Source organism: Sinocyclocheilus anshuiensis, unplaced genomic scaffold (assembly GCF_001515605.1).
Source record: "Sinocyclocheilus anshuiensis isolate Anshui unplaced genomic scaffold, SAMN03320099.WGS_v1.1 scaffold561, whole genome shotgun sequence".
Classification (NCBI taxonomy): domain Eukaryota; kingdom Metazoa; phylum Chordata; class Actinopteri; order Cypriniformes; family Cyprinidae; genus Sinocyclocheilus; species Sinocyclocheilus anshuiensis.
Window position 1 is genome coordinate 327,539 of NW_015539848.1, and position 16,057 is coordinate 343,595.

At 35.5% G+C, this 16,057-nt stretch overlaps 1 protein-coding gene across 1 annotated transcript in view; it reads left to right on the forward strand.

Annotated features, from left to right (window-relative positions):
• The first annotated feature begins 9,340 nt into the window (after positions 1–9,340).
• LOC107684594 (SEC14-like protein 1) overlaps positions 9,341–16,057 on the forward strand; it is an 18,727-nt gene continuing 12,010 nt past the window's right edge. Inside the window, exons 1-5 of the mRNA XM_016480889.1 lie at positions 9,341–9,474; positions 9,922–10,011; positions 14,774–14,923; positions 15,024–15,155; positions 15,251–15,379. Coding sequence (XP_016336375.1) covers positions 9,949–10,011; positions 14,774–14,923; positions 15,024–15,155; positions 15,251–15,379 — 474 coding nt within the window. The 5' untranslated portion in view covers positions 9,341–9,474; positions 9,922–9,948. The remainder of the gene's footprint in view (positions 9,475–9,921; positions 10,012–14,773; positions 14,924–15,023; positions 15,156–15,250; positions 15,380–16,057) is intronic.

A 16,057-nucleotide genomic window follows, 5' to 3' on the forward strand; every position in this document is an offset into this window, starting at 1 on the left:
AGCAGTTCATGGTGGAGAGGGAGTTTCAGAGCTGGTGCATAATAATTGGATTTTGAACTGGTTTCTCCTTAGAGTTTAAATGTGGGCTTTCTGTCAAGTTGGCTTCAGTGCCCTGGCTTTAATTTCTTACTTTTCATTACTTATAGACCTGTGGCAACTTATCCGATCTTCTCATCCCAGAGAGACCTTCAAAACATGAAAAAGAAGACCAAATATAATTTTATTCAAAATATATAAGGAGCTCACGATATTTCCCTTCAGACCAACTCACCAGGGATAATTCCAGTCTGATACGGTGGACACAAATAAAAACGAAATTCTGAAGAAAATATGAGCTGGGCTTGCCTGTGTAACAATGCTAGGGTGTTTGTCTGGGTGTAGGTGGTTTTCTTGCAACATTGTTACATGGTTGCTGAGGTGTTCGGATGGTTGCTTTCTGGCCAACCCCAAGTCTCGATGATATTTTTGTGTCTATATATGGCTCAGGTCCTTCCTGCCGTGTACACATCTGAGGGGTCTGGGGTTTGTTCAAATCATTAACTTAAATATAAGCAATAGTCTTGCTTTAGCAAGCACGACTAAACTATATATACTGAAGATAACAGTGTCAGTTCCCATTAGATTCCATGATTTTCCTCCATATTCAAATCCACTTATTCGGCTAATAATGCAGCTATGCAGGCAAAGAAAGGCAATGATTGCAACAATATATTCATATTAAAGGCTGAGGCAGGTGAGCTTTGCCCCTGATAATGCGCTTGGGTCTCTGTAGAACCTTGGAGATCATGGAAAAGAGAGAAAACCATTCAGTTGCATTCAATCAATGTATTATTGCTATTCAAGAAGAAGAGCACAGCGGTTAGTACTGCTGAGGAGAAGGTCACACTAGATAATTTGTGAATTAAGAACATGTTTGATATTTTTGATTTAGATTTTAAATAGACAGAAAAAGGTTTCACAAGAAGCCAGGACCTCTCAGAAATATTTTAGTTAGTTAGTTTGCACCAAATGCAAAAGTCTTGGACTGCCTTCAAGTCCTCATAGGACATTCTTACTGATATGTTTGTATTGTTGCAATTGTAAGTTGTAATTGACCTATCGGTAAGCCCCGCCCCCCTTAGTTACTGTTGCTCACTCGGACAAACAAATGGAGTTGCTCACTGTCTTACAATGACAGCTGTCAGCAAAAGCCTTCTTTCGAGGTGTTTCTGATAAATTTGGGACACAGATGGACCTTCAAGTGGGACTTAAATATGCCATGTGTGAGTGAGTGAGTGAGTGAGTGACGTGACATGTGACCCATACTTGGAATTAGTGCTCTGCATTTAACCCATCCAAAGTGCACACACACAGCAGTGAACACACACACACACACACCGTGAACACACACCCAGAGCAGTGGGCCCCTGGGGAGCAGTTGGGGGTTCGGTGCCTTGCTCAAGGGCACCTCAGTCGTGGTATTGAAGGTGGGAGAGAGCGCTGTACATTCACTCCCCCCACCTACAATCCCTGCCGGTACGAGACTCGAAACCGCAACCTTTGGGTTACGAGTCCAACTCTCTAACCATTAGACCACGACTTCACAACTAGGAATATATAAAAGATATTAAAATAAATATGTAAAAATACAGATCACAATGCAAACAGGAGAATTATGTTACGGTCGTCACGATCGCAATGACAACATCCTGGTTCAACACTGTTCATGTACTGCAGAGTAAGATTAAATTAATTTACATCCGAGTTCCGCTCCCCGTGCAACTGATACTCGACTGCTATTGGCTCATTTGCGTTCGAGGGGAGGGGCTTACCGATAGGTCAACTGTGATGTGAAGTATGTTTAACGGGCCATTCATGAGAAGTGAGCAGATCAGTTTTATATGTCAGTCATTTGTACTTGTCCTACATCCAGTGGTGCAGGTCATGTCCCAGACAGACTTTCAGTTTTTTGGGGGACTTGTGAGGCATGAAATCTCCAATTTGGTATATCTTTGCAAAATAGAGTGTATCTCTGTATAGTTCTGCAGGGATGGTGTATTGTAGCAGGCCCAAACCTAAAAGCAAGTTACATTTTAGCACTTCTGGTTTTATTGTCCTGAAATCAATGGATTTTTAAGTAGGTTTTTGGTTAAATGCCTGAAATATGGTCTGTGGTTAACACAACCTCAAGAAATTGTTATTTTTAATTCTACAACATAAAATACATCAGTAATACCCCCTTGTGATTTTTTTTTTTTAAGCTGTTACTTGTCTTGGAAAAGGCCTTTGCCAAGAAGTGGCTAGATGGCACTACCAAGTTTGCCGTGGACATTACATTTCATGACACTGAACAGGTAAACTCATCTACTCACTAGTGCACTTTTGTAACCTCATTGTCTTTATAATCGCACTCTGGAAAACTATTCAATCTAAAACTTTCAGGGAATTTATTTATTATTTTTAAAAATGATTTTTAAAAATTTTTAATAATGAAAGCTTAATGGTGAAGTTGCATGAAGTTAGCATGCAACCATTAGTCTCGCGTAGCCAGACCTTCAGACTGACGGCTGAAGTTCTGGAATCCATGGCAGCTTTCATTGGCCAAGGCCCGCCCATGAGGCAGTTTGACCGAAATGTCAAACAACCAATCACAGTTCGTTTCGTTCATCGTCACGTTTCGGGGCGTGGAAATGTCGCCACAATAACAGACTGGTGTGTAAAACTCTCGGACGTGTTTTAAAGATTCTATGACGCGAACTTTAAAATTTTCACATACTTTTGAAAATCCAGCGTTTAGTTGATCCTGATAATCGCTCTTTGTCACAGTTGTAAACACGACGGCTTTCTTCTTTCGTGAGGGGGTTTGGCGGCACGGCATTTTTGTTTCCAGGAGGAGCGTTAAAGAACGCGACACACACGTCTCCCGGAAATCCTGTATAATTCAACCAATCCGATGACGACTTCAAAACTCCTGAAGTGTTTCCACTTTTGTGTGACGTATGCATCAGACGTTTAGCCAGCGGTCTGTGGGCGTGACGTCTGAGGCTTAGACTATGCAACCGTGTAGTTTGTTTATAGCTTACCTTTAGCTTTTTATTTCTGCCGGTTGTATTTAATCTTCAAAATTCATAAAAGTTGTGTTATAACGATTACCATGTTGAACAGCGGTCTGTGGGCGTGACGTCTGAGGCTGAGACTATGCAACCGTGTAGTTTGTTTATAGCTTACCTTTAGCTTTTTATTTCTGCCGGTTGTATTTAATCTTCAAAATTCATAAAAGTTGTGTTATAACGATTACCATGTTGAACAAAACATAATTTGTTGGTCACAGATCTTGTTTTCTGCAATAATCCAAAAGACAATGGAAAAATTGGCCTCGCAGCCATGATCACGTAGAACAAACGGTTTCAACTTGTTTGACTCATCCAATCAGATTTTTGAGCCTGAATTGTCAACAGTATTTAAAGTCTGAGGTTCATGTATTCTGTCATAGATCTGATGTTTACAAAAACATCTGTGTTTGCACAGAACAATGATTTCAGGTGCATTTCTCTGTGCTCACAACATCTTTCTTGTTTTATCATTGACAGTGTGGGTCTAAAAATTGCTTTCCATTTCCGACGCCAGCTGTTCCTATGACTTATCCCCTTCCTGAATATTCATATGCTTTTTCAGCTGTGACGAGGCAAACTGAGAGAAAGATAAATGAGCATAAAATCAGAATGCAGAGTAATTCAGAAGAGACAGACATGATACACCTACAAGAGGAGAGGTGTTGATACTGATATTCTATGACTGTATAAGATTGTTTGCTTTCTTACAGAATAAAAATGGGTATTTGTTAAAAATGTATATCTTTATGTTGTTCCTTTGACAATATATTATTACAGCACATCATAGCTTTACTGGTGTATAAAGACCTCTACCTCTACAAATTTGTATCTAAAAACATCAAAATTGTCATATGGTGTGACTGTCCGGGCTATGTGTGACCTTACTAGTATGACAATATATCTCAGCAAAGTATAAATAATTGATAGATTTTTAGTTTAAGTAACAGAATTAGGCATTTTTAATGGACACAGAAAGTGTTGATGTCTGTGCATGATTTTAAAGCAAGTTCTGGCTAAATGTATTGTGTCCGTAAAATGGGCGTCATATGGTGTGACATTACAATCTGTATTTTGAACGGGCAATAATTTGGACATCATTATGATGAAGAGGTCCACACTCAACCAGGAAGCTGCAGTGTCCTCTCTGGAGTGGTTTGGAAGGTTAAGAGATGAGTTCTGACTTTTTAATTTTTAATTAAAAAGCTCTGTCACTGATGTGCTCATTAGTGGTCAATGTTTTGTGTCTTATGATGTGACATTATTTACATAAAAATTAAACAGTTTTTTACAAATTTTACTTATTAATTCTTAAAAATCATTGCTGCCATGTGGCAATTTACATGCTAAGTATAAGCTAGCTGTTTTTAGTTAAGGCAAACTGAGAGAAAGATAAATGAGCATAAAATCAGAATGCAGAGTAATTCAGAAGAGACAGACATGATACACCTACAAGAGGAGAGGTGTTGATACTGATATTCTATGACTGTATAAGATTGTTTGCTTTCTTACAGTGGTGATATTGTAGTACAGTTATATTAAGATAATGATTTACCAAATAGTGTTTGCAAAATAAGATACCATATTACCATCGCTTGTCAAAACATTTCATGTTACTGGAGTCCTGAATGGGTCAAACAAGAATAAATAGCAACAGTTTATTTTGATGGTCCCCTTTAGACATTCTGTTTACTATAAGTAATGTTGCAAATGCATGTCTAGCAGTCATTAGAGTATTGGTTGACTATCTGATTAATATCTGCTAATACTTTATTTAGATGTTCAACCAACAGACATTCTTCTGACTATAAGTAACTTGCAATGTCAACATTTTATTTATTTTATTTATTTAGTCATTTAGCAGACGCTTTTATCCAAAGTGACTTACAAATGAGGACAACAGAAGCAATCAAATGTAGTATTAAAACAACTAAAAACAGATCCAAAACTAAAAGCTAAAACTTTATAAATACTACTTATACACATTTTAAAAAGAAAGAAATGAAATAAAAATGACAAATGCAAAATTTCAAAACTTAACATTTAAATGAAAAACAAAAAATAAAGCTAAAAACAATACAAAATATTAAAGAACAAAAGGTATAAGAGTATAATAATGATTCTAACATAACACTAAGCCAAACACCAAAAAAAAAAACTACATATATGTGTATGTACAACCATAAACACACACACAAACACTTTTTTTTTTTAATTCTTAAAAATCATTGCTGCCATGTGGCAAATTACATGCTAAGTATAAGCTAGCTGTTTTTAGTAAACAAAGAGATTAGCTAAACTGAACAAAACGTCATATGGTGTGACTTTTTTCCGTCACACCATATGATACTTTTGTCACACAATATTACATACACCTTTTTTAATGATAAATAAATAAATATTAAAAACATATTGAAAGAATTTAATGGTGTACATTAAATTGCCCATACTATTAACATATTCCTTTTCAATTTTATACTTAATTTAACCATGTTTGCCATGCTTTCCATATTAAAAGATGCAATTTTTTTGTCTGTCAGGCAGAAATGTCAAGTAAAGAGAGGACACGAAAATACAGGGAAAGACTCAATGCTGACCATGCAAGGAGAGAGGAGGTCCTGAGGGAAAGGAGGAAAAAGTAAGGAGATCATGCCAGTTCACACAGAACAGACACCTTCTATAGGGAAGGATGAAAGTCTAGGCCACAACCTGCATAGTGTAACTTCAACACAGGATACTATTATCAAGATTGTGAGGCTGAAATGAACGGTTAAAAAAATCTTAATCATTATATATTTTTCATTAACAGGTATAAAGAGAAGAAACGAAGAGGACAACTCAAGGCATTCAGTGTGCACACCCTTCTTCCTTCAAGACAAGAGAAAATGAGAGAGATGTGGAGAGAAGCACAAAAGAAATACAGAAAAAGAAGTGAATGCCATTATGAACCTGACCCCTCCATCTCTTGAAGCATCACTGAATGAAGACACTATAAATGTCTGAATTTTCAATCTAAAACATTCGACTAATTGTAAGCTGATAATATTTTTACTGTTTAACAATTATAATTGTTGTTACAACACACACTCTCTAATCTTAAAATGTTCATGTTGACGGTTCTTGGCGTGAGATGGTATTTACTCATATTTCTGAGTTTCATAAATACATTTTTAAAAGTTTTAAAACAATGTTGGTATGTTTGATGTTTTTTAATTTTATTAATGTTAATTGAATTGAATTCATTGAATGTTTAATTCATATAAAATACACTTTTTTGCATTGACAAATTGTGGTGTGGACACTATATCATTTGGTGTGACAATCAGAATTGTGGCAATAAAAAAACTTTTTTTTTGTTATAAACCATAAAAAAGTCAGTGTAACAAAAAATAAATAGTATCAGCAAGATTCACAAGCATTTTGTTAGATTTATAACAGGGTTTGTCAGAATTATTCTAAAATGTCTGGAAAGGCTGAGGAGAGATGTCTTACTCTGCATGATGATTTAGAAAAATAATACAAAATCTAATGGATCTGCACAAAATAATGTTAAATCTTAAGATAGTAATGATAAAGATTTATGGTGAAGTTAGTTACTTAGGGAGAGTATATCCCAATTTCATTTTATATAGAATAACGTATATCACACCATATGACAATTTTAGGCACAAATGCAACAAATTGGTAAATAAATCCAATTTCCAATACAAAATCTAAAAGACCACATATTTTTTTGGAAATTCAAGAGTCAGTACAACACAGCTCAATATTTTTTATGCCTAATATTTGAAGTTTAAAAAAAAATGTTTTAACTAAAATTAAAATAAATAACAAATACAAATAATACAAATCAAATTACAGTAGTTTATCAGTAATCCTAAAAAATAACACTGCCAAACACACATGCTAAAACAACAACAACTTACTTACACATAGTAAGAAATGGTTATAAAAACTGAAACAGAAGCGAAACAAGTAATAGGAAAGAGGAGAAATAAAAAGCAATACTTATCCTTTGCCGGTGTCCCTGCAGTCTTTACACTCGTCGGTCTTCACACGAGGAGGCCTTCACACGACGGCTGCCGCAGTAAACTAAGCTTTTTTATACCCGTCTAACAAAATACTAAATTCATTCAGGTGGACACACTTTCCTTATTTTCTCCACAACAAATGGCCAAGCAAGCGCAGACACTGACAAGATACGCCATACAGAACGAGACCAAACGCGATATCAGCACGTCTCCACACAGTAAACAAAACTTGTTCTACTAACCCTAACCTAACAGCCTATTAATACGCCAATGAGAGTTAGTTGAAATATAGTTGCAAAATTACTTACAGGCAACTGAATACATTCATCCATCTGTCCATGCATCGATCGATCAATGGAGTGATCCATCCATCCATCCATCCGTCCGTCCATGCATCCATCCATCCATGCATCCATCCGTCCATGCATCCATCCATCCATCCATCCATGCATCCATCCGTCCGTCCATCCATCCATCAATACATTCTGGATTAGCATTCCCATTCAACACCTGTAAAGTGTTTGATGTTGTATGCCAACCCTCGGCATGCAGATGAAAAGCACTTTTAGACTTACAGATGTTCAGAAGTTGAACAGATCCTTCAGCTGATTCTTCAGATGCTCCACTGTTAGACTTTGCTCAATTAATTAACAATGCACAGATGTTTTATTGAATTTTGATTAAATATAATGTAAAATAAATTAGTTTATTTATTTTTTTTAAACTAGCTCAAACTGCACCGACAGATGCAGACAAACGGCAACAGACGTGTTCATCAGATTTTATCTGATCAGTGTGTTACCTCGTCAGTGTCTGTTGCTGTTGGTCAGTGCTTGTTTTCGCTGATTGTTGAATCAGCATTTGTCAGGTTGTGGAATGTCTGAGAAGTGACGTAATGTACTCAGTTGGCTATTGCCGTTTGTTGGTGCAGTGTGAATTGGCCTTTAGATTGGCCAGTAACTTGTTTAGCTCTCTGACTATAATAGTGCATGGTAAATATGATGTCTACCTGCGGGAAGGACAATATCCCAATTTCTAGTCTACTTCAACACCTCCTCCAACTCCCTTGCATCCTGAACATGTCTTTACAGAACAATGTCCTACACCGGAATACATGTCCCTGTCACTGTCCCATGTGTCTGACCACCTCTTCCTCTTATTCCCACATTTGCTTCTATCAGTCACCTCCTCTTCTTCACACCCACACTCGTGTTCAGACAGGGATTCGCTGCTGCAACTCCCACAATGCCGAATAGTCAACATCCTCCACACATCCAAATTACTGGACCTAACTAACGAAATAACAACTACTCTTACATTTTTTACTTTACCCTCCTTGATAGATAGATAGATGGATGGATGGATGGATGGATAGATAGATAGATAGATAGATAGATAGATAGATAGACTCATGAAGTAGAGGGCAGTGTTGCAAGCAGTCAAGCTCAAAAAATCAACAGCACCATCTTCTGGCTAATTGTGATTTTTACTCAAATTTGTTTAAAACCAGTACTGTAAAGTTGAGTTAAGCTGAACAAACACAGGTACAGATTTATAATATACTTATAATAATGATAATACTTACTCCAAAACGTGAAAACATTCCGATGTAAACACATAACCTTTAACCTAGTTTAACACTGCTATCTATCTATCTATACTCTGAAAAAAAAAATAGTTTCACAAATAATCAGCGCTGGGTACATTACTTATAAATTGTAGTCCGTTGCTCACTCCAAATTACATGACAAAAATGATAGTAACATAATCCATTACACATTTAGGTAATGTAATCAGACTACTTTTTGGATTACTTTTAGATTGAGACTTTTGACCTAACTTTTTGATTTAAATAGGACAATCTTGTGCCATATTAAAAATATTTTATTAAATTAAAATCTAATCATTAAAAGAAGAATCTGTCTATAACCACCTTTAGCACCCAAGCAACCTCTCACAAATCCTTTTAGACAAGCCTTAAGAAGTCATCAAAGCTGGACTTTGAACATTAAACATCATTACAAACATTCCTTATAGTTTATTTTGATATTTCCTGTACAGCCATTTTCAAAAACGTGTAAAATCAATTAATGCTATGCAATTTATGCTTCATTTTTCACCTCTTACTTGTGGCTGAACAAGTGGACTGGGGTTTTGAGGCGGAGTTTGTGTGAGTTGTGTGAGTGACGTGGGTTATGTAACCTCATCTGACACAACAGTGGCTTTCACTTCCCCAGCAGAATGGAGCAGAATAACTAAAGCAGCCCAGACTGGATTCTTATTATTTCACATCAGGTTTTATCAAGACTTCCATTCAACTACATTTTCTGTGCCTTTAACTTCAGAGATAAGGGGTAAGAGTTCATTTCACAGCTGTCCTAAATGTTTACCTCATGATCGCATTGGAGTCAGTCTCTGTTTACAGGTTGCTTTACTTGTGTTTCATTTAAATTGCCCATGCTGATGACAAAACAACAATGAATATGAAGTATGAATGAAGATACTGTGTCTACAGGCCTCTTTTGGGTCACTGGTTGTACACGGCCATCATTATTTTAAGTTACTGTCCCTTTGCAATTTTAAATATTCATACAGAGGTATGTATCTTAGATGTTGACCACATTAAAGAGTAACATTTTTGCTGAAGACTGTACAGACAATGAGAAAATTGTTTCCAGCCTGAAGATATAATAATACATAATGTATGATGTTGCAATATCTTAACCTATATGCTGTTGGATCAGTTCTGTGTTTCTGTCCATAATTCTGTTCATAAATTGTATTTCTTTTTTTCTTCTAAGGAAGGGCTTTTCATTAGGGGTGCAGCGATGGTGCAGAAATATCAGTCCCCTGTGAGGGTTTACAAGTACCCTTTTGAGCTCATAATGGCGGTGAGTTTTTTAAAAATCGCATGCGCTTGAGAGAGTATGCATGCCAAATCATATTGTTTATAAGTCTGTCAATATTTTGTTAAATCCTTTTATATCTGGTTTTGTCTACACTGTTTTTTTTTCTTCTTCCCAGTTTTGTCTTTTTTAATGAATTTACTCCCCAATAGTTCAAACAAGTTTAAACAATCAAGAATTCATGTAGAATTACTTTAATTTAGTCATGTTCTCAAAGTTTGTCTAGTCAGCTGTACTCTGTCTCAAAGCTGCTTTGCTCTAGAGTTCACTAAACTTTTAGATTGGTTGTTAGCTCAAATACAGGTCAATTTTTAACCTCACAGAGCACAAGTCTCTATTGCTTTATTGCGTTAATAGTGTTTATGGTTTGACCTGAACTAGCATTCCATGTGCTTGGCATTGTAAAACGTATAGTTAACATCCTGTTAGTTAACGTCAGTACTACAGTCCAGCCATACTAAAATATACAGTAATAGTGGATTATTGCCAGCTGAGAGCAAAATTCAAGAAACGTGTAGAAGCCAAACAATCAAACGATCACATTTCAACTATTATTATATTTATACTGTACATTTAACAAAAAAAAAAATGTCAGTCTGCCTTTTCAAGCCCCTACATGTTCATAATTTGTTTGCATATTGTTGGGCCTATGCAGTTACCATAGTAAACAATAATAATAATAATAATAATAATAATAATAATAAAGCTCTAGGTCACTTTACAAGAAAATAACTTTATCCAGTTACATTCCATGTAAGATATATTCAGTGTAAAATATGGATCCTGAAAACCAATTAACATTCACTGGTAAGGTTTATCTTAATAACTTTTATATCTGGTCCAAAACTGATTAGATTTAAATGCTTCTAAATTCGAATTACATTTCAGCTTTAGAAGCTGTTGTAAAATGCAAATAAACCCACACATTTGACTGAATTAATTCATGTGCCAAATTGCAACTGTAAATGACGTATTGTTAAAGGGGGTCATATGATGTTGCTAAAAATAACATTATTTTATGTATTTGGTGTAAATTAAATGTGTTTATACGGTTTAAGGTTCAAAAAACACATTATTTCCACATACTGTACATTATTGTTTCTCCTCTATGCCACGCCTTTCTGAAGAACTGTATTGCTTAATTATTCAAATTTTCCTTTTTTTGGATGTATTATTAATATTTACCTATGGTAAAATCACTGTAACGTACAGTTTTGAGTGAATTTTTGCACAGTGAAGTTCCTTGTTTTGCAGTGTATGTGCCACATGAAAATGTTAGTTTCATTTCACAGATGTGGTATTTTTAATAGTAATAAGAAACAACATTTCCATTTACTGCTGCAGTGCCTCAAATGCAAAACTAACAGTAGATCTTTGGAGTATCTCAGTTGCCCATCTCAACATCACCAAGGCTGATAAGAGCACAAGATGTCAGCACTCCAATACACGCTTAAATCCTTTCACAACTCTTGTGACCTGTTAATGATATCACACCCTTTACACAATCATACCATCACTTGAGAACCCTTGTGAAAATTCATTAGCATACAAGAGTACTTGTTACAGAAATAATATGCTTTACAGGAATAAACTTAAATGTGAATTTAATGTAATGTTTTCAGACACTCTATTGAATGTTAATTGCATTAAATGAAATATATTAAATGCAATTAGTTAAATAAGTGTGCTTTATGATGCATTTAAGTATGACATAAGTCATTTCATAATTATATTGTCTTTAAAATACGGTTAAAGTGTACTGCCAAATGTGCTGACAAGCTTTTGTAGTATACTAAAATGCACTTTAATGTGATTTCTTTTAAAAATTGTATGTTATGTGTTTAAATATATTAGTAATTATACATGTGTAATGAAAAAATATATAAACTAAAATTATAATCAAGTTTACATGTGTTTTATTATGTTAGTCAACACATCAAAATAAGTGTACTTCTTTAAAGCATGGCAAAAACTAATTTAAAATGTACTTTAATCTGACAATATTATAAATTGTACTTAAGTGGATTAAGAACCTGTCATGAAACTGAACTCTCTTTAAATACACTTAAGTGGCCTGCTATTTTATTAATATTATATTATCTGCACATACTGCTGTTTTAAAAATATATATTTTTAAGATGAGGAGTACACTACAAATGCACGTTAAATACACTTTTCACAAGGGAAAGAGCCATAAGCAACATTTAAACTGTACAGTCTATTGCTGCATTAGATAATAAAATATCCAAGCACGTGTCAATGATAAGACAATATATATAATAGGTTGTTTTATTATGTAGAGTGCTAAAAATAGCTATACTAAAAATAAACTGAGTCTTATAATAATAATGGTCTGAATTTCCCTGTATTTTGCGTCTGGAGTGGTTCTGGCGCATTATTAATTCTGGCATACGTGAGCATCATGAAATCTCAAGGCATTATTGATCGGCTGGGTAATTGGGTTACAGTTTACATGCATTGATCCTCTCCACCCCCACAACGACATCATTTCCCCTGGCAAAAGTACTAATCACCTGCTCTTATCATCATTATTATTGTGTATTGGTTTTTTAGGTTTGCTGAGTGCACAGTTTGACGTCATAGTTTAGTCAGCATGGGCCACCGCTCACACTCACAAGAATCAGTCATTGTGCGCACTCAATCAAACCACCTTTGGGGTTAATATTTACATTTACATTTAGTCACTTTGCAGACGCTTTTATACAAAGCGACTTACAATTGGGGAATACATAAAGCGATTCTTCTTAAAGAGGCAAACAGTTCTGGAAAGTGATTTTGAGCCTCTCTGTGATATCACTAAGCCTTACAGTATTATTGTGCTTATGAAACAGCTGTGGAAGAGGTTTTGATTTTGTAAAAGGCTTGATGCACACAATTTAAGGCCCACTTCAACAAGCAATCATGTTAGTATAGGAGAAACTTCAGGGATTGTTCTAGATTTCCAGGATTGGATCACCAGGGTAGAGTAAAATTCACAATTTAACTCCCTGGGGTCGACGGTCTTGCCGGCATTCAGTTTAGTTAGAATTTGAATTGAATTGGCCACACATCTCACACGATGTTAACTTTTATAATGACAGGAAGAGGAATTTGCTGAATTACAATTCAAAGAAATTCAAAACAAAATAGGAATTGCTTTTGTTCAACAATAAAGGTCATTTCACATATATTGTTCCAATTATGTGGAAGTACAAAGATAGAAAATACATTTATTTTAGCTTAAGTATAATGACATGTATAAAAATAAAATGTTTCTAGAAATTGTGCATATGTTGTATGTAAGAACGTTAGTTAATACTTAAAGCAGTTGTATACATTTCTTTGAATTCCCATTCTATTTTAATTCTAATTTCTTAAATTCAAGTTACCAGGATAATTCTGCAATTATGCAGAATTGCTATTAAATAAAATTCAGTTGCATTATAAATCTATTGAAATTCAGGAATTAAATATGAATGTCAAAGTGCTTTTTAGCTGAATTAGGAAAGGCACACAATCTTGTTTCTCAGTGGGACTGCTGTAATGAGACACCGAGCCTTTTCTGTTCCTGAGAGCAGAATATATAATGCTTCACCTTTTACACAAACGCTGTTATTGTGTACAGTCCAGAGAAAACATTTCATTGTTTGATCAATCGCTTTAATGGATGACGTCTATGGACATCATCACTTTATTGATTTAACACAAAGGTCGAAATATTGTCAGCATTTTAAAGAGGCTACCATGCGTTTAGTTTAAAGCAAATATTGGTATACTGTAAACAGTTTGCAGGTTTCTGTATGTACTGTATGTGACCTACTACATTGATCAGAATGTGCATTAAACAACACTGCATGGGATTTTGTATCCAGCTGTGCATTATGCTCAACATGACCTTCCATTCCAGTGTGACGACTATTTGTGCCAAAATGCATTAAAGATGAAACAAACATGCATGATCCTTTTCATAATGTCCATTAAGGCATTCCATTTACTATTCTGAATATAGTCTCTAATGTAGATCATTTACATCTTGCACATGTGTACATAATAATATTGCTTGATTTTAAGCAGGATCTTGTTTCTATTTAATCTGCGTGACTCTCACTGGAATAGCAGAGAACACATACTTAAACAAACATACTGGAAACACCTCATCCACTGCTCGCCGTACATATGTTTGCACTGATGGCTAATGCATTGACGTAGATGCAATTTAAAGTGTGTAATGTGACACTAAACTAAATAGAGCACAATAAAAGGGTTCTGGAAGTATGAATCCTTCCCATTTAACAATACTATTATGCAAAGCTTTCAATACAGATCATTTGTATGTTTTAGAGTATGTCCCATGACTTCTCACAGTGAGAACCTTAAAACGTGAGAGATTAGGGAGTAAATATTGACAGGTGTACCTGTGGTTAATTTGTGTACTTGACTTAAGACTTCATGTGACATATAGTACGTGGTAACCTGGTCATATGAGCTGCCAAGTCAACTAAAACAATAACATATCACAAGACCTGTGTCCTGTTTTCAAGAACACACATAACCTATACGAGGGTAATTTGCACAAGGAGAACTGAACAAACCATATTTAAGAACATTGCACTGTGTGCAAAAATGGTCTCCATGTGTACAGCTACATTTCTGTCTTGTAATCAGTTCAGTATTTTATCTTTTAGATCATTTAGACCCTTTTTCCTTTCCCACGCTTAAATCTGTCTCACCTTTTTTTCTTTCATAGGCCTATGAGAGAAGATTCCCCAACTGCCCGCTGATACCCATGTTTGTGAACAGTGTCATCATCAGTGAGTGTCATAGTGAGGATGGGGCGACCCAAGTGATTGAACGCAGATGTACCGTGGACGTTGAGGCCCCTCGACTTCTAAAGAGGGTATTTAATTTCATTATCAGTTTTACATGAACTTTAAGCTATTAAAACTTATCAATAGAAGGTACTTCGTGGTGATAATGACACATGACTCTGTGTTCAGATAGCAGGAGTGGAGTACATGTATTTCATCCAGAAGAACTCTTTGAACCGAAGAGAGAGAACTCTGCACATAGATGCCTATAACGAGTCCTTCTCCAGCAGAGTCAACGTCTATGAGCACTGCTGCTACACGGTCGGAAGCCACATCCTGTCGTTTCTCTCTTATGGACACGTTTATGTGTTAGCCGGTTTGCGAGGGATCCTGATGTTTATACGTTCCCTCTTCAGGTTCACCCGGAGAATGAAGACTGGACCTGTTTTGAGCAGTCCGCCAGCATGGACATCAAATCCTTTTTCGGGTTTGAGAGCACAGCAGAGAAGATTGCAATGAAGCAATACGCCACCAGTATTAAAAAGGTGTGTGTGCATTATTTTTTTCAAATGAAGATACATTTTGTTAGTAAAAAATGTTTCACGAATGATAAAGACACAACACACAAACACAATAAGTAATGGTTCCAAAAATATACTTCATTTTCTTTGAGCAACACAAATATGGAACCCCTAAGTGGGCAAGTTGATGGAAAAGCATGACAGATGTTCGTGAAAACACGAGGAAGAAAAATAGTCTTTCAATGCTATTGCATTTACCACCAAATTGAGTTCACTTGCAAAACTCTTGCATTCGCCAGGGAAACTTTGCGTCCACTTGCAAAACCTTTCTGTGTCACGTCTCTGTTCCCAAAGACTCTTATTTTGAAATCCACAAAAATTGATTTTTTTTGTCTTCACAAAACAATTGTGTTCTAAATAAATATTGCATTCTTTGAGAAACTGTGTATGTGAAATGATGTTCTTCACATCTTGCTTGCAAAAAGTTTTGCAAGAGAGTGCAAAGGTTTCTCTGAGGAATGCAAAAGTTTTGCAAGCGAATGCAAAACCATCAAAAAAAAGAATTGCAAAAACTTTTTTTTTTTTAATCCCAACTCATTGTGTTCCATTACCCTGACCTTTCAGGGTCTCCATACAAAACAAAAAAGAATGTTATATGGACAACATCAACAGTTTTGTCAAGAACAAGTAAATAAGCATTCA